This window comes from Symphalangus syndactylus, chromosome 18 (genome assembly GCF_028878055.3).
Source record: "Symphalangus syndactylus isolate Jambi chromosome 18, NHGRI_mSymSyn1-v2.1_pri, whole genome shotgun sequence".
NCBI classification, from domain to species: domain Eukaryota; kingdom Metazoa; phylum Chordata; class Mammalia; order Primates; family Hylobatidae; genus Symphalangus; species Symphalangus syndactylus.
In genome coordinates this window covers 77457811-77483796 of record NC_072440.2, presented here as the reverse complement: position 1 = coordinate 77483796, position 25986 = coordinate 77457811, and the positions used below count along the sequence as shown (strand labels likewise).

The following is a 25986-nucleotide window of genomic DNA, read 5'->3' as shown; positions in this document are numbered from 1 at the left end:
TTTGAGACCAGTTGTCACTACTAAAAATACAAAAAGTAGCCAGACATGGTTATGTGTGTGCCTGTAATTCCAGCTACTTGGGAGGCTGAGGTAGGAGGATTGCTTGAAGCTGGGAGGCGGAGGTTGCAGTAAGCCGAGATCGCCCCACTGCACTCCACCTTGGGCGACAGAGTGAGACACCGTCTCAAAAACAAAAACAAAAACAAAAAAAACCTCGTTGTGTAACCAGAAGTCACCTGTACCCCCAAAAATTACTGAAATAAAAAAATCAGAATTTTTTTTTTTTTTTTGAATTCCACTTGCTGCCATATTGGACATTCCTAGAGGAGAAGCTGGCTTAGGTTTGCAGGGAGCAGCTATTGTGAGGAGTGAGCACTTGGGAGGGACTTGGGATTCCTCCAGGGGCCTCTGGGACCTGGGTGAGAGAGGCAGATTAGACTCATGGATGGACTTCTCTAAGCTTCATTTTGGGGGTAGGGGGTTCACCTTCCTTGGGCTCTGTAGCACCACCCCACATACAGCAGGAAGAACCATCTCTATCTCTCCTCATTGCTTTAGAATGTTTTGAGCGTTTCCCTTCCAAAAAAAGAAAAATCTTCACAAGTTCTTGCAGGGCTGATGAGCTCCTTTTTTGTCTTCCTGCAGCAGAGTCTATCAAGCTGCCTTGAGGGTTTCTTGTGCAGATTAAAAACTAGGCTTCATGAGGTCCGTTGGGCACTAGCCGGGCTTCTTAACCACCTTCCCAAGGAAAAGCATCTCATTATTTAATGGCGGGTTGAAACTTGGCGACTGAGGAGCAGAAGCAGCATTCATACTGGATGAGCAGAGGCTCCAGCTTGGGTTGGAGGACGCTGGGACAACCTTGTCTAAATGTCTTCTCTCATTCGCATATAGCCCACCTCCTGCCAGGCTGTGAGGTGTTAGCCACCCGCTGGACTGATGGTGACACTGGAGTGGCTCTCAGCAGTGTTTGAGAGCTGTCACCCCTCTGGAGGAAGGTCCCCCACTGAGACTGCTCATTGGAGGTGGCTTTGGACAAGAAGACTTTGTTGTGACTTTGGAGTGGCCCCGAAGGGCCCCTGCTGGCACAGATGCTCCACGCTTCCATCTCCCACCTGGTGCTTGCAAGAGACTTGCCAGAGAAAATAGAAGGATGCCCACTGAAATTGGAAGTTCAGATAAACCAATAATTTTGTAGTATAAGTGTATCGCAAATACTGCATGGAAAGGTTTCCTTGTATAGAACATACTTTTTGCTGAAAAATTGTTCATTGTTTATTTGAAGTTCAAATTTCACTGGGTGCCGTGTATTCTCAGTCGCTCAATCTGCCAACCCTGGCTCAAAGGTGCCTCTTAAGAGAGACTCTTCTTGTCATGCTCTGGGCCTTGGCAGGGCTTTGTGGGAACTCTTCTTTTTATTCTGATTTTGATTTTTGATTGGTTTTTATTTTTGAGAGTCAGTGATATGGTTTGGATCTGTGTTCCTACCCAAATCTCCTGTCGAATTGTAATCTGCAGTGTTGGAGGTGGGGCCTGGTGGGAGGTGATTGGATCGTGGGGGTGGATTTCCTCCTTGCTGTTCTTATGACAGTGAGTTCTTGTGAGATCTGGTTGTTTAAAAGTATGTGGCACCTCCCACTTCACTCTCTTCCTCCTGCTCCAGCCACGTAAGACGTGCCTGCGTCCCCTTTGCCTTCCACCATGATTGTAAGTTTCTGAGGCCTCCCCCACCATGTTTCCTGTACAGCCTGCGAAACCATGAGCCAGTTAAACCTCTTTTCTTTATAAATTACCCAGTCTCAGGTAGTTCTTTATAGCAGTCTGAGAATGGACTAATATAGTCAGGGTCTAACTGTCTCCCAGGCTGGAATGCGGTGGTGTGATCATAGCGCACCGTGCACTCTACCTCTCGGGCTTAAGCAGTCCTCCTGCTGCAGCCACCCACGTAGCTGGGACTACAGGTGTACACCACCACACCCGGCTACTTTTTTCAATTTTTTATAGACATTGGGCCTTGTTTTGTTACCCAGGCTGGTCTCAAACTCCTGGGCTCAAGCGATCCTCCTGCCTCAGCCTCCTAAGGTGCTGGGATTACAGGCGTGAGCCACCACACCTGGCCTGTGGGAGCTCTTCACCGGGGACCAGGGCACGTGATGCTAGGCGGTTTTTCTAGGTGCTGACAGATTGTGACTGAGCCCCTGCCTTGGGCCAGCTCTGTGCCTGCACAGGGAGAGCAGAGATGAGTGCCCCACCCGATCTATGGGGCCTCCTGGGCGAGGTACCGAGGCCCGCTGCAGACTGCAGTTTCCTCATCTGTTACGTGCCGTCATCATAGAACATTCCTCCTCATGTTCTGTGAGGTTGGAATGACCCCGTTCCTCCACTGCCTTCTCTCAGCAATTTGTTTCTTCACCTTGCGTGGTCTTCAGTCCCGAAGGAGCGTGACTGTCTCAGAGAAAGTCTTTCCTGGCCCCGACGCTCACTGCCCAGGGTGTCTCTGTGACAAGCCAGGGGCTATTAGCACAGATGCACGGAGCAGGACTGGCTATGGAATGTGTGGGGCCCAGGCCAACGTGACAGTGTGGAGCCCCTGGTTCCAAATTAATGAGAATGTCAAAGTGGGCAGCAGCTCACCACGCAGTCCCAGTGTGGACCCTCTGTGACAGCTTGGGTTGGCACTAAGCAAGCTGGCCCTGCCCACAAACACCAAGCAGACACAGGGGTGGGGTGGGGTCTGCAGGATGAGTGAAGGAGTTCTGGATCACAGAACCCCTGATCACTGAGTGGTGGAAGCTGCTCAGACCTGGGGACCTGTGCCTGCCTTCTGGGGCCGCGCTGCACAGCCCAGCCTGGTATGGCCCTATGGGCGGGGCCATGCTACCGTGCATCCTAGGTGTTTTTTTTTTTTTTTTGTGAGATGGTGTTTCGCTCTTGTTGCCCAGGCCGGAGTGCAATGGCGCCATCTTGGCTCACCACAATCTCTGCTTCCTGGGTTCAAGCGATTCTCCTGCCTCAGCCGAGTAGCTGGGATTACAGGAACGCACCACTACGCCCGGCTAATTTTGTATTTTTAGTAGAGAAACATGGGGTTTCTCCATGTTGGTTAGGCTGGTCTCAAACTCCCAACCTCAGGTGATCGCCCGCCTTGGCATCGTGGCCCACGCATCCTAGTTTTTCAAGAGAATACGGAAATTGTTTATTAATAAAATCTCTTTCTTAATCAGTGGCAGTTGTTTTGTATTTTGAGAAACTCCCCGAAGGCAAAATTAAGCCCGTGCTCTGGACTGGCATTTGGTGTGATTGATAATTACCCGCCGACCTGTGTGGTCACTGGATTGATCTGTGTCTCCCTCGCTGGCCTGTGAACTCCACGAAGGCCACAGCAATGCATTCATTGTTCTACCCCGACCCCCAGCGCCACATTCGGCACATTTTGGTGCCCCATAAATAATCGTCCCATTTGAATAGGAACACACCAGATAGAGGTCTTGGACCTGCTTTTCCTCCACTTAATAATAATATCGTGAGCATCTTTCTCGTTATTACATGTGATACGACATGTAAGGGCTTAGGGACCATTCTTACGAGGTAGTTGTTCAATCAGTGTGGGCTGCCTGGATGGCGCTGATGGGCGATCGCCTGTTCTATGGGGTCATTTCTGACCAGGTGAGGAAGACATACCTGAGCGAAGATGTTTTGTGTTTCCTCAGGATGCCAAGTTTGTGGAGGAACGAAGAAAGCAGCTCCAGAATTACCTGCGCAGCGTCATGAACAAAGTCATCCAGATGGTCCCCGAGTTCGCCGCCAGCCCCAAGAAGGAGACCCTCATCCAGCTGATGCCCTTCTTCGTGTAAGTACCGCTCCCACGGGCACGCGCCGCCAGCCCTGCCAGCACTTCTTTCTCGGTCGTTTTGGAAGGTCAGGGAGCACAGCGGCTCTCCATGATGCCCTGACTGCCACGGGACCCAGGCGAACTGCAGGGGCTGTTCCGGGTGCCAAGATGGAGGCTGGGCCTCAGTGCTTTGGAGCTTCTAAAGGGATGGGAAGAGAGCAGGCCTGCAGATGAGCATTGTTGACTTGAGGCTCACAAATAAAGTTGGGGCTCTGTGATTTTGTACTTTGTCACGTTTCGATCAGGGAAAGATTCATTTTCTGTACAGCCGATGGGTGCTCCAAAACTGAAACAAATTGTGTCAGTTTTTCTCAAGCTTGGGTAATGAACCCAAGGAAAAGTTCTCCCAGACGCCTACCAGTATTGACTGAAATTATTTTTATATGAGTTTTACTTAAAAATGAATATTAATATTATTTAAATGCCTTCTTCTCTCTTGAAAAAAGTAAAAAAAAAAAAAAAAAAAAAGGAGTTTACATATTATGCACTTAGAAAATCTTTATGCTTCAGGCCGGGCACAGTGACTCATGCCTGTAATCCCAGCACTTTGGGAGGCCGAGGTGGGTGGATCACCTGAGGTCGGAAGTTCGAGACCAGCCTGGCCTACATGGTGAAATCTTGTCTCTACTGAAAATACAGAAATTAGCCGGGTGTGCAAAAATGAGCTGGGCATGGTGGTCGGGCGCCTGTAGTCCCAGCTACTTGGGAGGCTGAGGCAAGAGAATCGCTTGAACCTAGGAGGCAGAGGTTGCAGTGAGCTGAGATCATGCTGCTGCACTCCAGCCTGGGCAACAGAGCAAGACTCCATCTCAAAAAAAAAAAAGAAAAGAAAATCATTACACTTCAAAATTGTCAGTTAACCCAACGGATGCTGCTGTTTTCAAGAAAGCTAACCTTGGCTCGAAATGTCATGCAATGACTTCTTTTCACCTGCCGCATGCCAGGCGTGCTGATTTCATCCACCCCTTTGCCTTGGTCCCATCGCTGGGAAACATCAGGCCGTCCTTTTGACGTCACTGCGTTGCCACTGATTAGTCCACTCTGTTGTCATAACCTGGGAATGCTGACATTTACATCCTTGGAATTAGGGGAACCAAAACCATCAAGCCCGACTTGGTTTTTGTCGTCTTCGGATGCTATAGAATGTAATTCTATTATTTCTAAAATCTTACCGTGATAGAAACACGAAAGGTAAAAATCCATAGAGAAGACCTGTGGGATTGGGACTCATTCGAGAAGCACTGTTGTGGGTCAGTGTGGTTTGTATGATTTGCTGGGGCAAAATAAGAGTTTCATGTCACTGTAGCTCTTTAACGGTGGTTCTAATGGTGATGCTGGGTTCAAAACACAGGGTGCATTTCTGCTCCCCTCTGTGGGGTGCACCTTTGGGAGCCGGCTTCTGTGGGGTGTGCTCCTGTCTGTGGGGTGTGCCCAGCAGCACCATCCAGATAGACATGAGCAGCTGCCTGTCTTCCCTGCCTAGGCCCTTTGAAACTGTCTCCAAGATGGTTACTGAGATTTCTAATTGTTCTGGGGTTTTTGTGAGAAGACATCATAGTATTGTGCTGCGTGTGATAAGAGGTGCTTTTTTGTCCGTAATAGAAAACAGTATCTGGAACGCTTTATTTTTCTTTTCTCTTTTTATTTGTAATGCCAGGGCCTTGATCTCAGTGTTTGGAAATGGCCGCGATAGTTCACGTGGGGAGTTCTCATTCTCTTAGAGGCATCCCCATGGCCCAGGGTGCATGGGGGAATTAGCGTCTCGCGGAGTCGTCGCGCATCGGCTGAATTCCCTGGTGAAAACTGAGTTAGCGAGTTGTTCCTAAGATACTCCTGATGCTGAGAGTGTGAGCGGGAGGCGCTGCCCCATCCGCAAGTCAGTGTCCCCTACCCCCTGCGGGGCTCCACAGCCCAGGCATCTCCGGTCCAGTGTTTCCCAAACATTCGCGTGCCGAATTGGAAAAACTGCATGTTAATGCGAGCCTCTCGGCATGATGTGAATATCAGCCATGCTGGTTGCCATCAGTCAGCACGGAGAGAGAAACCTTTTGTGCCTAATTAGCACGCAGAACACAAGGCTCGATTTTTGGACTTTTCAAAACAAGAATTTCAATGGAAGACTGTGGCAAATGACACAGAGTTGACACTGGAATTTTGACTACATGTTGGTCTAGACCCCAGTTGAAATTAAACAGCTCTTTTAATAAAAGCTCTTTGGCTTCCCTCACTGTTCCAAATCACACTGCCCCCTTCTTCTTCTTCTTCCTTTTTGAGCAGGATAGGATTACAGGTCGGAATGTACAGATTTTCATTTTGGGGTAATGATGAATGAGCCACAGCCAAGCCTTCCCATTGTTGACGAATCTCCATGTGATCGTGTCCTTTGTCCATGTGCTGCCCACAGAAAGCAGCAAGACTGCTGTCTCAGCTGGAAAGCTGAGCCTGAGAGATTTCTGGTAAAAAAAAAAAAAAAAAAAAAAAAAAAATCTCCTGGCTAAGGAAATAAACCCCCAAAGCATAATTATTCTTATAAATCTTGACAGATTTTTCTCCTTGGTTCTTCCAAATGTTGATTTAGGATCCGAAAAGTCCATTTGAGTTACTGAACGTAACTGGATTGTTCACTAAATAGAGGGCCCCCCATTTTCCTGTGGATGCCAGCTTTGCGTTTCACAGCACCTATCTCATCTCGTCTTCTGGAGAGCCAATGAAATCTATTTCATAGTGATGAGGAAAGTGAGGCTCAAAGGGGTGACCTGGCTGGTCCCGGGGTCCCCACCCAGCACTTGGGGATCCTAGGGTGTTTGGCACCATAGCCCATGTTTTTGGGATGGAGGTGGGAAGCCTGCAGCCTGCAGCCTGCAGACTGAGCCTGATTCTCCAACTTATTTTATTTAGCCAGTATAGTGGGGTTTTGTTATTTATTTTTCTTCTTCTTCTTTTTTTTTTTTTTTTTTTTTTTTTTGAGACGAAGTCTTGCTCTGTTGCCCAGGCTGGAGTCCAGTGGTGCGATCTCGGCTCACTACAAGCTGTGCCTCCCGCATTTAAGCCATGCTCCTGCCTCAGCCTCCCGAGTAGCTGGGACTACAGGCGCCTGCTAGCACGCCCAGCTAATTTTTATTTTTATTTTTAGTAGAGATGAGATTTCACTGTGTTAGCCAGGATGGTCTCAGTCTCCTGACCCCGTGATCCCCCAGCCTTGGCCTCCCGAAGTCCTGGGATTACAGGTGTGAGCCACTGCACGCAGCCTGTTATTTTTCTTAATTCAAGTACTTGCCCAAATCAAATAATTAGAAGGTGTCAGATAAAAAAATCCAGACATCAAGCTTCCTTTTTTTGAGACAAGTTCTCACTCTGTTGCCCAGACTGGAGTGCAGTGGCACAATCTTGGCTCATTGCAACCTCTACCTCCTGGGTTCAAGTGATTGTACCGCCTCACCCTCTGAATAGCTGAGATTACAGGCATGTGTCACCACACTCAGCTAATTTTTGTGTTTTTTATAGTAGAGATGGGATTTTGCCATGTTGGCCAGGCTGGTCTCGAACTTCTGACCTAAGGTGATCCACCTACCTCAGCCTCGCAAAGTGCTGCAATTACAGGTGTGAGCCACCACGCCCAGCCTAGCTTCTCTTGAAAAATCAGAAGAATTGGTCACAGCCCCATTTCCCCACTCTCCCACACTTGGGTGCCCCATGTCCACCGAACCCCCATCTCCTGTTGTCTCCTGGGCACTGAGCCAGCTTCCCCTCCATGTTGTTTGCCTGGTTATGTCATACACTTGGGTGGATCGCTTGCCTGCATGACCACGTGGCTCTGGAGTTTGCAGTCCTGGCTCTTCCCCGCTCTTCTCACGGGCCCTCCATTTGAATCGGCGGACATCCACGTTACTCATGATGCATTTGGTTTGCACACTGTGTCCCTCTGTGTTCTATGAACAGGGCCACTCGTCAGCTTCAGGAATGGTGGTCCCATTCCGGTTTGGGAACTGAGAAGGTGGGCAGGAAAGATAAAAACCAGTGGGTAGAAATTGCGTCTGTTTTTCCTCACAAATATTACTTAAAACTTTCGGTCTAGTATTAGATGGGACCTGCTTTCACACACACTCTTCTGTTTTTTAATTCCATTTGACGTGTCCATATTTCACTGTGTTCTGTAAGAGGCATCATGACTTCTAAGTAATCTGCCATCTGCACAAATCTGAGTTGAAGAATCGGCAGGTTGAGTTTTTCCTCCCAGTCTCTCTGCCTCCCGTTGCCTCCCTTGCTAATGCCAGCTCTGAATTGGAAAGTAGGTCGGTGGGAAGTGGGGCATTTCTTTTCTATTTTGAACTCTGTATATCAGTGTGGCCTGGGGCGGGGGGCACCAGAGTCTACTCCCCAAGACAAGGAACAGATGAGTACCAGCCTCCCAACGCCCACATCTTTTGGAAGCCCCGTGCTGTGTTTGTCGTCTGACATTTGGGGAAATGGTGGTTACTGAGAGACATGACACTTTGCAGATGGCAGAGATCCCCGGGGAGATGTGAGGTACCATTTGTGGAGGGAGGCTCGGACTCCGAGAATTCGCTTAGTGAAACTGGACCGCAAATCGGTGACAGCTTCAGTGATTTGCTGTGCTGTCGTTTAGCACATTGTTAAAATGGTTTTCTGCAGAGTAATTAACTTTGGGAAATACATTATGTTCTGCTGCTCCTTGAGGAGAGAGAAAGTTAGGGGGCTGGAAGGCAGCAGAGTAATGTAGGTCACAGCACAAATTCCCAACTGGATTTTCAGCAGAAAACCCAGTCTGGGTTTCCCCCACCCCCGCCCCCCTTTGCTGCTGCATTCTCTCTTAGGATTGTGAAATATATCCATTTTTTGCTGAAATATGAGCTGCCTTGTTCTCCCGGTGAGCCGGTTACATTTAGCTCAGCGATGCCATGCCCTGACCTGTGCACTGCCAGGGGTCACTTGAATCTAAGCTGCTTTGCAAGTCACGGCTAACAGGAAGTAGCAACTTTTGACTTCCCTTGTTTTGTGGACTGGTCAGAACCTTCCAGACTCCACAGTCCTCAGCATTGCCCAGTAGACAGGAAGGAGTGGTGATGTCGTGCAAGAGATCTCAAACCTGTGGGCCTGCTGGTTAGGTGTGTGCTCAATAAAATGTCCACGCACGTGACTGTCCATGGGTGAGCGTGTCCCAGTTCGGCAACGTTCCAACTACTCCCTCTTGCTTTTACCCTGGGCCTCCTCTGCTGACTTACATTAGCCACCTGGCCCTCTAAGGCAGGTGAGTTTGAGACCCCTGGTAGCCACATGGAAAGTGAGGTGTTGATTTTAGAGTCGCTGATAGTCTTCCGCTCTTCCACTGAGGAAAGTGGTCTTTTAGAAGCTTTTAGAACAGCGCATCACACATAGTAAGCACCGTATGTGTGTCACTGTTTCTACCAACAGAAAGGGAGCCTCGGGGAAGGAGATTGTGGGGAGCAGATATTTTAGGGAAAGTGATGAACTTCTAGTGTGGAAAAACCCTAAAACACTACAGAAAGATAGAAGATGAGGAAGTAAACAGCACCCACCCCATGCACACCTACTCTTGCACTCACTGTCAAGTCTCTTCTATAACTTTGCAGAAATCATCAATACTTATGTAAGTCATATAGAAACTCCACTGTTCTGAAATTTGCCTTTTTTTTTTTTTTTTGGAACAGTTTTGCTCTTGTCGCCCAGGCTAGAGTGTAGTGGCGCAATCTCAGCTCACTGCAATTTCCGCCTTCCGGGTTCAAGCGATTCTCCTACCTCAGCTTTCCGAGTAGCTGGAATTACAAGTACCCACTATGACGCCCAGCTAATTTTTGTATTTTTAGTAGAGACGGGGTTTCTTCATGTTGGCCAGGCGTGTCTCAAACTCCTGACCTCCAGTGATCCACCCGCCTTGGCCTCCCAAAGTGCTGGGATTACAGGCGTGAGCCAGCTGCCTGGCCACCTTTCTTAATAAAACTGGGTCAGTCCTTCTGAAAGCTAATAGTATCCATTGTAATGGCTGTTTCATAATTTATTTCACCATTGCGCTACTTGAACAGTTAAGAGGTTTCCAGATTTTTCTCCCTCAGACTGTAGTCTGGAACATCTCAATGGATACATATTTTGGCAGGTAGAGCTACAGGTTTGATGTCTAGGAGGCATTCTGGCTTAGGGGGTGTGTGCATTTTAAATGTTTCCCAACATCACGAAAGGCCACCCTCTTATACCAATTTGATATGCAGGGTTTGATCTGGATCGAAGGGGAAGCCACTCTTTCCAGGTGTGCAGAACAGCTGCAAGGAGCGGGGAGCCCCAAGTCATCGCTATGGCTGGAGAACAGGGCACTTGGCCCTGTGGTCAGGGCGCACTGGGACCTGGGGTGGAGGTCTTGGTCTCTGGGGGCTGGAGCCCTTGCAGGTGTGTGAGCTCACGGCTGTGCTCTCCAAAGACCACGCCAGGACTGGGTATAGTGGATGGATTGGGAGATGGGCTAGGATGCCCTCATCATGTTGCAGACAGAAGGCAGGGAGGGCGTGACCGAGATGGCCAAGAGGAAAGAGGGACATGGGTTTGGAAGGCCCTACCAAGAGGGGACGTGGGACCCCACTCTCAAGTGTGCAGCACCATCTGCCCCATGGTCCTCATGGCAAGGGGGCAACAGTGGCATTGCCACTCTCTGGGATGAGGACAGTGAGACTTGAGTAGGTGACTAGGCTGCCTGCTGGGGCAATGGAAGGGGAGCAGCAGAAGAGGCTGAGTTTTTGAGGCTGAATATCTGGGTTCAGAGAGGTCAAGGGGACAAGGAGGGGAAGCCCACTTGGGAGCAGATGTGATGAAAAGGAAGCATTGGTGTCAGAAACCGGTCTACGTGCATCCTGAAGGCAGGCCCGGAGCCAGGCGAGAGCAGAGTAAACGTGTCCTAGGATGGCCGCCTCTGAGCCGGCTTCAGATGGCAGTTTCTCCCAGGCATGCCTCAGGAAATGTATGTCTTCTCCCATCTCACATCACAAGAAAAACCAGTGAAGACATCGGAGAAGTGTGTTATAACCGTCCTGCTGATAATTAAGGTGTAGCAATCACAGTTTGGAGGAATCCACACCGATAGAGCAGGAGCAGGAGGTGTCACCACACAGAGCTGCAGGTCTGGGTGGCCGTTTGCAGGAACCAGGACAGGAACATGTGGGAGAGACGTGGTCACGATCTCATTAGTCAGGATTGCCTTGCACTGATGCCATGTTCTAACTGTGCGTTCTTGGCTCTGTCTACTGCAAACAATGAATCATTCTTGCAAATAAATACTAATATGTTTATGTGAATTGTATACTTTCTGTTAGTGGCATTCCAAGAAGTAACAAGTTTGGGAAGCACAATAAGTCCTTAAATTGGCATTCTGGACACTAGACTGTGTAGTGTCATGAGCCTTGGTAGCAGGGGCCCATGTTGTGTGATTCTTTCAGCAGCACCCAACAGCATTCAGTTGTCTTTCCCAGCCTTTGTGTATTCATTCTAGGGTATCGTGTTTTGCAAATCCTACTAAATATTAAGCAAACAGTTTTAGATTTCTCTGATAATGGATAAGTAGTGGGAAGGATGTTAACTAATAGTTTAAGAATAACTTAGGATTTGGAGAATTGCTAAGAACTTGCAGGAATTCTGAGTTCACCGTCTTAAATCCCAGTCTCTCTCAGGAATTGGGAAACAGTCTTTGGGATGCGATTTCCTGATATAAAACATGGAATTGGCTGACGTATGGGGGATCGCAGAAGTTACGAGGTTGGGGTCAGGTGCCCAGGGAAAGAGAGGGCAGGAAGAGGCGTTGGCCTCGGATGGAAGCTGGGGACAGGGCAGGAGCCTGGAGCCCGTGGGGCAGAGGCAGGAGGAGGTGCGAAAGCTGAAGAGAGCGTGGTCAGCCTAGCGAAGGGAGCCAGTGTCTCCCAGAGAAGGCTTCCCCTGTGTGAGAGAGCTGCAGAATCAACACCTAGCCCCAGAGCGTTAAGAATAGCAGGCTGTCCTCCTCTGCTGCCAAGTTGGCTGCGAACCCAGGGAGCAGGTGGCACAGCGCAGCGCAGCTGTGGTGGCATCCCTGTACCCCTCGTCTGTGGGGAAGAGTGCCACCAACAAGTCATCAAGGGCAGCAAGGGGAAACGATGGTGCCTTTGCAAGCCACAGCCCACATCACACCTCCGGGAGGGACAGGTTCAACTCCACAGCTCTGCTGAGAAACGCGGCCGCCTTTGCCAGGCAGGGCCTCTCTCTGAACAAACTGGATTCTGGAACCGGCAGCCATCTGAGGCCACAAAGGACACTTTGCTGCCGTTTTGCCCAAAGGGCAGCTGATTCTCCTATAGAGTGGTTTGCAGAATACGCAGTAGCTGCCTGGAAAGTCAGCCGTAATCACTGTTTGTGGGGTGGTACCTGTGGCCCTGTGGGTCCTGGGATACCTTAGATGCTAAGAGGCTGTTTGAGTCTTTCGCCCCTTTTCTGATGTGTTGATGCGTATTTGCACACCACAGGAAGTGACACACTAATGTTGCACCTCCCTCCGCCAGCAGTGGGGCTCCTGGACAGACCTGTCACATCACAGAGCAGCCCCTGTCACCCACTGCAGCCTTTTGTCCTCATTTCTTACTTAGCCTTATCATTATCAACCAGGTGTATTATTTGGAGGTAAGAGACAGCCCGCCACCTGGACTGACACACAGAATTGGGGCCTTGGTCGTGTGATCTTCCAGCATCAACAGGCACCCCAAATTTACCTCTCTCAACTGGGATGCCATAGCAAACTAAGGTGCCTGTAGGTCTGGGTGGGTCATATGAGTGAATTAAGCCATTGAGTTGTCAGCAGGGAGTGGTGTGGAGTGCAGCTCCTAGGCTCCATATAAAGGGATTAGCCACTCCTCACCCGGCTGATTCCTGTTATATAGGAGTGCAACTAGCTGGATAAAAGTCCTTGAGCTTTTCAAGAGGTGGCAGAAATGCACATCTTGATATAAAATCTGATGTTTAAGTTGGTTGGAAACTCCTTTGTTCCCTTAAAACATCTGTGGGCCACATGGGGTCCACTGTACCTCAAAAGCCTTCCAGGGCAAAAGGGGACTTTGGTGCATAAATCTAACATGTATAGAGTGCACGATGAGGGTGGCAGGGGATCCCACTCGACCCCAGGGGATCATGGTGACAAGGTGCTAACCAGGACAGCTCCAACACCAGGCCTCAGGGCAGCGCGGCCCCTGCGGTTCTGATGGAGGTCCTCATAATAGTTTGGGCTCCGTGAGAAAAAGAGTCCATTGGAATAATGCTCAGGCTAGAGATGTCTGCTCAGTGCCCAAGCACCGCCGATACACCTGCCCTCTTCCTCGGTGTGGAAGATGTGTTCCCAAAGACGGCCTCTGTGCCCAGGCAAATGTCCTGCTCTTCAGAGAGGTGTCGTGCACTTCTCACAGCTTCTCTATGGCAGCTCCTTTTGCTTCTTCTCCTGTGTAGCCAGCGGCCACACTTGGTTACCTGTAGAAGGAACACAGGCAGTGATTAGAGAGGCTTTGGTTTTTGTTTTCGGGTTTTTTTTTGTTTTGCTTTTAGCAGCTCACCAAGAATCGTGAGTCTTTGGAGGGCAGTTGTGTCAGTTTAGGGAAACTGGTCACAGGTTATCAGGGTTGAAAAGGAAGTCTGGTATTCTCACCTGTTGAATTCAAAAAGCAAATTCACTTCATGGGTAAAATTCACCTGAAGGAGTTCCCTGCAGACGGGCTGTCAGAGGACCTTTGATTCTGCTTTTCTTGGCTTTGCCACTCCCCTGTCACTCGCTGCCCCCTGCCCTACTAAACCCAAGTGGGTTTCCTTATGCTTCTACTCCTCTGGTTTTTAACTAAGGGCAATTTTGCCTTACTCCCGAGTTCCAGGGACAGCTGGGAGTGAATGCAGACATTTTTGATTGTCCCAACCATGGGGGACAGTGCCACCAGAATCTAGCGGGTAGAGGCGAGGGATGTACTGAGCATCCTACACCTCACGGGACAGCCTCCTCCCTGCACAACAGAGTTATCTGACCCGAACCTCAATGGTGTTGAGGTTGAGAAACCCAGACCTGGCCTGAGAAGCTGGCTCGTTGGGTCTTATAAAACCAGCTACAAAGCACTGGGACTCCACAGTCAAGAAAAGGAGAGAGGGAGGAGAAACTAACATATGTGTAGCACCTCCCAGGGTCCAGGTATTAGGCCAGGAGCTTTTCATCTATTTTTTTGAGACAGAGTCTCACTCTGTCATCCAGGCTGGAGTGCAGTGGTGTGATCTCAGCACACTGCAATCTCTGCCTCCCGGGCCCAAGTGACTTCCATGCTTCAGCTTCCTACATAGCTGGGATTAAGGCATGTGCCACCATGCCCACCTAATTGTTGTATTTTTAATAGAGATGGGGTTTGTGTTGGCCAGGCTGGTTTTGAACTCCTGGCCTCAAGTGATTCACCCACCTTGGCCTCCCAAAGTGCTGGGATTACAGGCATGAGCCACTGTGCCCAGCCAGCTTTTCATTTATTAAGAAATTCACACATCCTTTGAGGTTGGTCTTAGTGTCCCTTTTTTCCAGATGAGGAAAGTGAGCCTCATAGAGTGAAGTGGCTAAACCATAGTCTCACAGCTGGGACATGGTGGCGTGGGGAGTGTGAGCTGAGTGTACACGATTGGCAAGCCTCTACCCTTTGTCACTGTCACAGCGAAAATGAAGCACTTAAAGAGCACTCCTGAATATCTTCAGGGCTGGGGCTTTGCAGGTCCTGCATTTTAACTGTGGGTCCTCTGTTCCCCTCGCCAACGAAGGCACACTTGGTCACACTCGTTTTCCACCACTGTGTCTCTCCTCTGGAGGTCCTCCGAGCATAGAGGCCGCAGCCACTGTGTAAGTCCTGCCAGCGCTGTGGCCTCTTGGTGCTTACATCAGCCATAGGAGGCCTATTGGAGCTGTCCAAGGTCCTGCCCATCTCCCCTTCTTTGAGGTTAATTGCAGAAAGGGCTAGAAGATGGGGCTGCGGAGGGTTAAGGAACTTCTGAGAGCTTTGACCCTAGCTGAGAAAAGGGGTCTTTGATACCTATTCAACACCCACTGGGAGCCGTCCTGTTCCTAACTTGTTTGCCCATGAGCCAAGCCCCTTGTCTTCATTCATCTAAGACACCCAGGATGTTTTGCCTGGCCCAGATAGAAGGGTGAACAAAGCTCAGCTTTGGCCCTGGCCCTCGCCTGTGAGCGCAGAATCTGCCGGCTTAGCACATGTTACTCAGAAGATAAGGCAGGTTATAGCTTGTTGAGTAAGAACAGGATTTCATGTTTTCTTTTTTTACACATGAGAACTTGCTGTGACAGAGTTGAGGATGTTTTTCTCACTAGCTTGTTCTGGGAAGACAGGTTGAGAAATTACTAACGCAGCAGGAAACAAGCTGTACTATCAGGGTTGGGGACAAAGCTTGTTTATGACTTTCACATTAAAGGTACAAGCAGAATGCCCTGATCAGTAAGGAGGGTGGTGGCAGTTATGCAGGCTTCGGTTTGACTCGCAGCCATGACATTTACTTTATCAGTGATATTGGATTAGAACCTTTAGGGACTTCCTGCCTCTATTTTCCCCTCTGTAAAATGGGACTACTTATAGCCCCTACGTCGGAAAGTTGAAGAGCTCACAGCTAGCACAGAGAACGCACTAACTAGTTTAGGTGTTGCTGCAGCAGGGTTCGCTTTCATTGCTAGCAGGAGGGTATAGAGCTAATTTCTGGGTTCCTTAGATCCAGGGCAGAGCTGGTATTAAGAGGTGTTCAGGGGCTGGGCGCAGTGGCTCACACCTGTAAACTCAACACTTTGGGGGGCCAAGGTAGGCCGATCAGGAGGCCAGAAGTTTCGGACCAGCCTGGCCAACATGGTAAAACCCCATCTCTATTAAAACTCCAAAAACTAGCCAGGCATGGTGGCACACACCTGTAATCCCAGCTACTCAGGAGGTTGAGGCAAGAGAATCACTTGAGCCTGGGAGGTGGAGGTTGCAATGAGCCAAGATTGCACCACGGCACTCCAGCCTGGGCAACAGAGACCCCGTCTCAAAGAAAGTTGTTCAGGGCATGGGGGCTGGGGGAGCACACAGCAAGCACATTCACTGAGCATCTTTAGGAGACGATGTAGATTTATCCATGTATCTCCACCCAGTCACTCATCTCCCAGCTTTTGGTCCAGTCCATGTCAGAGGCTGGGACTCTGGGATCTTGTATCATAAAGATGTCACCCCCCTGGCCAGGCCCTACATTGCTGAGCCCAGAGACCAGACTGCAAGGTGCCAGGCACACCCAAAATAATGGACCTTTTCACCTCAGTAAACTGGTTAGTATGGTACATGGTTAGATTTCAGTATAGTGGCTAAGCAAAGCTCTGTTAGTAATTTCTTACAGGAGTTCGGTACATGACAGAAAGCAAGACTTTGAGGCACAAACAGATCTGGGCTCCAATTCCAGCTCAACTACATAGCAGCCTTGTGAACTTGACCTCTGCCTCAGCATGCCCATCTGTAAAATGGGGATAGTGGCAGAGATCTCACAGGCTTGTTGGGAAGAGTAAATATTACCTACTAGGAGCTTCTCAAAGGGAAGAGATTTTGACTGTTTTTTACTTTGTTCAAACTCACTTCAGTCCCAACATGATTTGAGTTGGCAGCTTAGATATTACAATTGCTTGCCCTACTTCATGTCTTTTAAACATTGGAGCATCTGAAACTTCACTTTGGAAAAAGGGAAGCAATTAGGTATTTTTTGGCAGAATGACCTCCATCCTATGTGGGGTTTGCTTAAACAAAGTAATAAAGTATCTCCTATATGCTGTGGACGCAGCTCTAAGAAATTGGATGGGTGTGGTGGCTCACGGCTGTAATCCCAGCACCGAGGCAGGCAGATCACGAGGTCAGGAGTGAGACCATCCTGGCTAACACGGTGAAACCCCGTCTTTACTATTTAAAAAAATAAAATTTTTAGCTGGGCATGGTGGCAGGCAGCTGTGGTCCCAGCTTCCTGGGAGGCTAAGGCAGGAGAATCACTGGAACCCGGGAGGCCGAGGTTGCACTGAGCCGAGATCACACCAGTGTACTCCAGCCTGGGCAACAGAGTGAAACTCCGTTTCAAAAAGAAAAAAAATTGTTTATAGACCAAAATTGTCCTCTCCCACTGAAGTATAATTGATCTTGGTGATAGGTTTCTTCTCAGTAGGTCAAGCAAATTCAGAGCTGTGTTTCCCCTTGCACTTTTTGAGATGGTGTCTCACTCTGTTGTCCAGGCTGGAGGGCAGTGGTGCAATCTCAGCTCACTGCAACCTCCGCCTCCCAGGTTCAAGTGATTCTCCTGCTTCAGCCTCCCAAGTAGCTGGGATTACAGGCTTGCACCACCACGCCTGGCTAATTTTTTTAGTAGAGAGAGGATTTCACCATGTTGGCCAGGCTGGTATTGAACTTCTGAGCTCTGGTGATCCTCCTGCCTTGGCCTCCCAAAGTGCTGGGATTCCAGGCATGAGCCACTGCGCCTGGCCTCCCTTTAGCACTTTCAAAATGTCTAGGAATGATGACTGAGAATGGTTAGTTTGGTTATCAGTTATCTCCTACCATATTGATGCTGTGTAACAAACATCTGTATTTCTGTGGTATGTGTTAACATATTGCTCATGCATCAGGTGATGGGGGAGGAGGCTGAGCTGGCTTCTGTGTCTCGGAGTCAGTAGCTGGGTGTGGATACAGGATAGCCTTGACTAGGAAGAATGGAAAAACTGGGCTGTGAGATGGAAAGATCCACAGATCTTTTGTCCTCTTCCCAGGACCAGTGGGCCAGCCTGGGTATGTATAGCAAGGGGCACAGACAGGGGAAGCCCACCCATACAGATACCATCCAAGCTCTGAGCATGTCACAGCTGCTGATGTCCCATTGCCAAGGGTGGGGGTCACAAGGCAGAAACCAGAGTGGGAGGGCAATGCAAAGTCACGTGGCAAAGGGACACAGAGGGTAGATGGGGCCATTTGTACGCTTGCACAGATTAATGACCTGTTTTAGGCACGAGAAAGGGTATCTTTGGGTGTGTAGCACTACTGTGAAATGCTAAGGCAAGTGATATAAGTAGGGAGAAAATGGAACCCAGACTAGTAATTTGAGTCCAAACCATCCATGAATCCACATTGGGGCCCATATTCTGGGATAGGCCGAAGTTTAAGATTGACTGGTGTCCTGGTTGCCTTGACTTTCACACAGACACACAGTTTTAACACACAGTACAACTGACTTTTGTTCACGTCTGTGAATTTAAACACATGCATAGATTTGAGTAGCCACCATCACCGTCAAGATATAGACCAGTTCCATCACCCCAAAAAGCTTCATGTTTTTCTAGCCGCACCCTCCCCCACCTCTAAGGCCTTGTCCCCACCCCTCTAGTTTTGTCACATAAATGGAATCATACAGTAAGCAACCTCTTGAGCCTGGCGTGTTTCACTCAGCATGTCTGAGAATCAAGTTGTTGAGTCAGTTTGTTTTCATTACTGAGCAGAGTTTGGTTAAATGGATATACCACGGTTTATCTATTCATAAAAGATACTTTTGTTTTCAGTTGTTGGCAGTTGTGAGTAGAGCTAGTAGAAACATTCAAGTGCATCTTTTTGTGTGAACAAGTGTTTTCATTTCTGTGCTGCAAATATCTAAGAGTGGATGACTGGGTCCTATGCTAAATGTAAAAAAACTCTGCATTCCCATAGTGTGTGAGAGGCCCAGTTGCTCTGCACCATGGGCAGCATTTGATACTGTCATGATTTACTGTGGCCGTTCACAAGGGTGCAGAATATCTCATTGTGGTCTTAATTTGCATTTTCCTAATGACAAACGTTGAGCATCTTTTCATGTGCGTATTTTTCGTTCACACATCCTCTTTGGGGAAGTAAGTGTCCAAGTATTTTGCATTTTGAGAAACTAGGCTGTTTGTGGCTTTACAAAGGTTGAGTTTTGGGAGTTTTGCTGGTTACAAGACCTTTGTCGAACAGCTGACTTGCACGTATTTTCTTCTAGTCATCTTTTTGGTTTTCTGCTAAGGGTCTTTTGCCTGACAAATTTTGATGAAATTCATTTTTTCTGTCCCAGATCATGCTTTCGGTGTCGTATCTACGAATTGTTAGCCTAAATTGAGGTCATACTTTCTAGGTTTTCCTCAAAGTTTTACAGCTTTCAGATCTGTGATTGATTTTGAGTGGACTTCTAAGGTGCAAGGATTGGGTCAAGGTTAACTACTTCCTAGGGCTGACAGGCTCCCCCCCCACCCACGATCAAGTGGAGGGAGGACAGGACCAGAGAGGGGCATGAGGGGTTGGCCCCACTGCTCTTCTCTATTAATTTCCTGTTGTTGCCATAACAAATTGGCACAAACTTAGTGGCTAAAAACTGTACAGATATTTCTCCAGGTGCTGTGGAGGCCAGAAGTCCAAGATCCATCTTACTACGCTACTGTCAAGGTGATGCCAGGGCTAGTGCCTTCCGGAGGCCGTGGGGCAGAATCTGTTTCCCAGCTGCCTATGCCGTGGCGCCTTCCTTGCTTCCCAGCAACTACTCTGGGACCCTGAGATTCCACGGGGCCGATCTGAAGAGTCCAGGATCATCTCCCCATCTCAAAAACCTGAATGTAACCACAGTGCCGGCCCCTCTTGTCATAGAAGCTGACATATGAACAGGCTCCAGGGATGAAGACCTGGGCATCCTTGGGGAACCACTGATCTTACCACCCCCTCCCTGAGTGTGTCAGGTGCTTGAGGACTGCTGCAGGCTGAGGCATGAGAGAAGGGGTGAAAAAACAAGATTCCCTCCACCCTTTGTGAGCAGGAGGAGTCCCCTTCTCTACTCCTGGAACCAGAGCTGGAGAGCTTCTCTGAGTAACCCTGGGTCTGTTCACCCCCGCCCACTTTTGGCTGGAGGGGAAAAATGGTGAGCTCACTGGAGGTTTGCTGGGAGAAGCAAGAACTCGTCTCTACAGTCTGCCAGCTGCTGTTCACTTTCCTGAGGCATTGAGTAGCTGCCCTCATGCATCTGCTCTGGATTTGAAAGCTGACTTGGTGGGGAGACACGGGGAGGTGACCTTACTACATCATACCCAGACGTGGAACCTCTTCCTCAGCATTATCCTGAAGTATTATGGAATATTGGTGCATGGGGAGAACGACTATGGAACCATATATCGTCTCAGGGAGAGAATGACAGGAGCAGGGGAATACAACTAACAGTGGGGACCGTCAGCCCTGATGGAGGACTTCTGAGTGCCAGAATTACCTTCTTTAGTCTTCACACTATTCCCTATGAGGGCAGTTACCAAGTCCAGGCCCAGGGTGGTCATCAATGTCTCAAAGGACCCACACTTAGTAAGTATGTGATGGAGCCAGAATCTCAGACCCAGACCCCTGTGATCTGAGGCCCGGGTCATAACCATTCTAGCGTGTAGTTGTTCATCAGCCTCCCTTGTCAGGCTGCCAAATCGCTCTCCACACCAGACCTCGACCCTGAGGCCACACTCTGGGCCCCATCTCATCTTCCTTCAGCCAGCTCCTAACACAGCCGTGCTGACACCAGTTTACCAGTACCCTGGCGGGGGAGTGGGTTATTGATTCCCGTCACCTCCCATCTTTCCCCTACTGTGCAAGCCAGTGCCTGATGCCGACCTGCGTTTCCCACCCACTGGGATTGGAAAGGTGCAGAGGCCAGCAGCTTCCTCTCTTCCCCCAGCTTTGTAGCATAGGCCTGGAAACCCGTTGATGCTTGATGAATGTTTGTGATGAAGCAACAGCTGTTTTCCACTGATTGCCTGCTGTACATCCTGGGCCCACACAGGAGGACACTGGATCCACTTCAGAGACTTGGCTTGTCTCATGAGTCCAGAAGGGCTCACGTTTGCCGCAACGCTGTTTTTTTTTAATTAGCTTGGCAAAGATGGTCCTAGTCACCAATTAGTCCAAATCCTGCAATACTGTGTCTTCCCAACAGATCCCTAAATTAATTCAGCCCACGCCTCCTGGCCTCCTGCTGGGTGGCAGGCCCTGTGCTAAGCCTTTTCCATGCAGGGTCTCATGGAATCTGCAACTCTAAGAGGGGTAGGATCTACTGTTATTCCCATGAGAAACTGGCCTGAGATCACACAGCTAGGAAGTTTTAGAGCTGCGGTTAGAACTTGGGTCTAACTTTTTGTTTTGAGACCATCTGTCACTCTACCACCCAGGCTGGAGTACAGGGGCACAATCTCAGCTCACTGCAACCTCCACCCCCCAGGTTCAATTTTTCTTGCCTCAGCCACCCGCGTAGCTGGGATTACAGGCTGGCTAATTTTGGTATTTTTAGTAAAGACAGGGTTTCACCATGTTGACTAGGCTGATTTCGAACTCCTGCCCTCAAGTGATCCACCCGCCTCAGTCTCCCAAAGTGCTGGGATTACAGGCGTGAGCCACCTTACCCAGCTTGGATCTAATACTTAAACTTCTGTTTGAAGGCAGAGTGTTGGCAGCATGGACTTTGGGGTCAGGCTGACGTTGGTCCCAGTCTTTTAAATCCTGTGCATATAAGCCCCAAAGTATCACTGCTTTTTTTTTTTTTAAAACAAAGTATTAAATAGGTAAGTGAAGTTAAAGCATCCAGTAAGGCTTGTGGACTCATGAGAGGTAGTCAGAAATGCTACATGTCTGAATCTCTAGAGGTGCAGAAACAATGTGTGTCAGTAGGGACTCTTTGCTTAGCAAAACCATAGAGCCCCACTTCCAATTAGCTTAAAACAGAAGAGGAGTACTTACTATTCATGTAACAATAAAGTCCAGGGACATGGCTAGCTTCAGGAATGGCTGGATCCAGAGGCTCAATTATCACCAGGACCGTGTTGGTTTCACCCTCAAGCATGTTTTTTCTGGTGGAAAGATGGATCCTGGCAGTTGCGTACCTTATGGACGGTTTAGCTCCAGGCCCTGAAGCATGAGCGTTCTCACCAGCTCCTGTAAAAGTCCTAGGAAAAATCGTATTCATCACGTTGCTCTTGATACCTGCAGCAAAAATTCTAGAGATTGACTGATGCAGCTTTGGGTCATCAGCTCATCTGCCTCCATGCCTGTGGCCTAGGAAATGGAGCACTTTGATTAGCCAAATCTGGGGCAGAGGGGCAGGGTGTTCAGCCCACCTAAGCTTATGGACTGAACATGATTGTTCTAGAAGGAGGGGGCCTGATTCCCCGAAAGGAGGGACAGTGGGTGGGCAAACATATGTTCGTGTTGCAGGGTCTGGTGTAACAGCTGTCAGTTAAGCCACAGCCACCTGTTCTGGTGAGTTGTTGTGTAAGAAGCTTGTGACACCTTTGGCCCAGCCTTCCACGCCCACTGAGCCACGAGATCACGCTTCTGTGGCGTGTCCCAGTTCATCCTCCCCAATGGAGTGGGTAGTGCCCCGGTGCTCCGCAGCTGGTGCCATCTGTCTGCAGACACGCTTCCAGCCTGCATTCGACAAGGCAACTGTATCAGAAAACATTAACCACAGAAATTAATGAATTTTGCCATTGCAGTGGATTTGATTGGGGGAGATTTTCCAAGATGTCTCTGGTGGTCTAGAGATTTCTCCCAGCCCATGAGACAGACACCTTCATATTTGGAAGAGACAAGCCAGTGGTGGAACATCCTCTTACGACACTACAAAAGCTTGCATATTCCTTCATCCTGGAGTGCCGAAGGTGGAATCCAGCAGCCTCTCGTTCTAAGCAAGGAGCCTTATCTTCTGGGAGAAATGGTCTCAGCCAAGGTCCCTCCATGAGTTAAATGCATAAGGCCCTGGACTCTACACCCTGTTGAGTTATCACATTAGAAAGCCACAGGAATCACATTTGTAGGAGCAAAGATCTTTCAGCAGATTTGGTTGTAGAAGGCTGTTATGGAAAAGTCCATAATCCTGCTATCTTCACCGGCATCATTCTTAAGAACACAGTGGATGGGAAGAGGTGGTGTGCACAACAGCCAACGGCTCAGAACCACGACAGCCGGTTCCTTACCACACCCAGATTGAAACTCACCCAGACTGCAACTCAGGACCTTAAACTCTCAGAACAGCCTCCAGGCCACAGGGGAAGCTTATCTCCTGACAGGCAGGTTCAGGGAAGGTGGACCCCCAAGTACTATTGGAAAGGAGAAGTCATGCTGGGGAGTGGAAGGCATCGTGGGACATGTCTGCTAAAAACATTATGTCAGCTGTGGGGACCTGGAAGTTTCTCTACCGTTATTCTGAAGAGGCCGATTTCGTGATTGGGGTCGGGGGGTCTAGATGGCATTTTTGTGTGGGGAATTGCGCGGCCTAGGAACATTCTCCTGAATGTTACACTGAAGGATTCATTGTTCTGCAGGCATTTCTCAATGAGCTGTCGTTCCTGACTCTGCGTCAGGCCTTGGGATGGGGAGGTTCAGGCCAGACTCTACTTCTCATGAAGCCCTTGAGAGAGCTGTCACTCAAATTCTCTTCCTCCACCATCCTTTCAATAGGAGGGGAAACGTCGGCCCACAGAGGTGAAGGGACTTGCTCTGGGTCAACACAGCTGGTAAATTACAGAACCAGGATTCTAGAATGCAAGCTCTTGACCACTGCTTTATGCCGACTTATTCAGCAAGAACTCCTTGGGGAAATGTCTGCATGCAGCCAGTGTCAACACAGCCCCTGGCCTGTGGTCAATGGCCCAGTAATCAATAATCGTTAGATGGTATCATCATCCCTTTTATTTCCAGGTGAGGAAACTGAGGCTCAGAGAGGTTGAATAACTTGTCCAAGGTGGCACAGCTGGGAAGCAGCAGATTTGGGCTTCAGTAGGCAGCTCTGTGAGGCCCTACTCCCCTAAGCAGAGCCATGAAATGCACTCTGCCAGCCCTTAGACCTGGACTGTGGTAGCGAGCTATGTGAGGTCCCACTTCCCTAGCACACCTACAAAGTACAGACACTCTGCCAGCTCTCAGAGAAGCAAAAATGATCAGTAGAAAGAAGGAATGGGTGGGGGAGGCAATGACAGGGAAAGGGCCTCTGCTCTCATACTGTTGAGAAATTGGTTTGCCACATGGCCCTCTTTACGTTTGGAAGATCTGCAGCCCCCAGAGCAAGGGTGTCACGTACTTCCAAGTGCATACAGACAGCAACAACCCATTGTCACACACCAGATGCACCGTACCCCTTTCTAGCTGGCTCCTCTGTGGCCCAACCCCCGGGACTGTTCCTTCCAGGGTTTGTCGACGGATAGGATGCCAGTGACTCTCCTCCTGCAGCCGTGGCAAGACTGTGTGTCCTGTCGGAGTGGGTGACCAGGGCCTTTGCCAGCACGACTTATGGAGGAACCCATTTCCTCTGGAATCCAGAGTTATATAGAAAGCAAGGGTGGGGCTGATTACTTCTGAGTCTAGACTATGGTCCTTCCCAGCCTCTAGGCTCCAGGTTAAGGGGAGTGGCTCGGTGCCAGGTGGGTGGCAGGAGATGAGGTCACCATGAAGCCTTCAAATTTTAACCTGAGATGGAGAGACAGCCTTTCAACAGCACCTTTCACCACTAGCCATGTAGGGACCCTTCAAGTCTCCACCCAGAGCGCACTCTGCAGGGCAAGGGGACTCTCAGCTGAGCCTGCCCGGACTGCTCTCCTGTTTCCTCACTCAGCTTCCAACTCATCAGCCAACACAGGGGCCTCTCTGCTGTGACTCTCCAGACACCTCGGGGAGTGAGCACCTGTCCTTGAGAGGTGAACCTAAGCTGTGGGCGTGGGGGTGGGGTACCTGGAGCATTCCAGGTGTTTGGGGCTATTGATATATTATTCTGACAACTAAGGGCAGGATGTGTGCTTCAGTGGTGACTATATAGTTTGAATAACTGGATGCCAAAAAAAACCACACTTGAGTACACATGACAGGAGTGAAGCAGTCCTGGGTTTGAGTCCCCAGTCTGTCACTTAGCTGTGTGACTTTGGACAATGTAATCTCCCCTGTGCACCCTGTATTTCCTTATCCACAAAACAGAACTAATAACCTCTGCCTGGTAACATAGTGTCAGTGGCTGGCACAGGGAATGTAACCATGCACCTAGTAGCTGCTCATTGCTTTAGAGATAACTTCAGAGGTAAACTTGACCTCTTTTCCATCCTTGGTACAACTGTATTAGTCCGTTTTCAGACTGCTGATCAAGACCTACCTGAGACTGTGCAATTATGGACTCATAGTTCCACGTGGTTGGGGAGGCCTCACAATCACGGCGGAAGGCAAGGAGGAGCAAGTCCTGTCTTACATGGATGGAGCCAGGCAAAGAGCTTGTGCTAGGAAACTCCCCCTTAAAAAACCATCACATCTCAGGAGACCTATTCACTGTCACAAGAACAGCAAAGCAAAGACTCACCCGTGTGATTCAGTTATCTCCCACTGGGTCCTTCCCATGATACATGGGAATTCAAGATGAGATTTGGGTGGGGACACAGCCAAACCAGATCACCAACCTAAGAAGGATAATACAGGTGCAACATAAATGCCAGATAGAGCTGATAATTATAAACAATTACCAAGAGGAAAAAATCTTCATTTCTGAATCCATGTACAACTGCTGTGAGTAAAGCTGTTATTTTGACTAAGAAAACAGGATGAGAAAAAATTAGAGACATTTAAGCAGCTACCTTCTGTGCAAAAACATTAAAGGAAATTTTAAATACAAATGATTAGGATGGCTTTCAAAATACATGAAAATAAAGGGATTAAGATTAAACAGTCACAGGTTAAGATCAGGCTGGTTAGGTTTTACCAGGGCTGGGCTAGGAGTACAGCCGGAAGCCCTAGGAGGATGAGAGCAGGGATGAAGAGGAAGTAAATTCCCTGCCCCTCCATCCACCCATTCCTCAAGTAGTACTTACTGTGCACCATTTCAGATCCTGATAGTTCAACAGTACATAAAACAAAGCATCTGCCCTTATGGGGGACACAGACATTGAGTAGCCAAATAGACACGCATATGTCAGGTGGCGATTCCCAGTGAGAAGACAGGAAAGGACATCACAGTCATTGTGGAGGAAAAGAAGCCTACTG

General features: G+C 49.0%; 1 protein-coding gene and 1 long non-coding RNA gene across 2 annotated transcripts in view; one reads left to right on the top strand and one right to left on the bottom strand.

Moving 5' to 3' along the window:
- SNX29 (sorting nexin 29) overlaps positions 1-25986 on the top strand; it is a 409777-nt gene that overhangs the window by 357215 nt on the left and 26576 nt on the right. Inside the window, exon 8 of the mRNA XM_063623811.1 lies at positions 3711-3850. Coding sequence (XP_063479881.1) covers positions 3711-3850 — 140 coding nt within the window. The remainder of the gene's footprint in view (positions 1-3710; positions 3851-25986) is intronic.
- LOC134733592 (uncharacterized) lies at positions 10933-24812 on the bottom strand. The gene is made up of 2 exons (XR_010117221.1): positions 21712-24812; positions 10933-13399 (listed from the first exon to the last, which is right to left on the bottom strand). It is a non-coding gene; the product is annotated as an uncharacterized lncRNA (long non-coding RNA).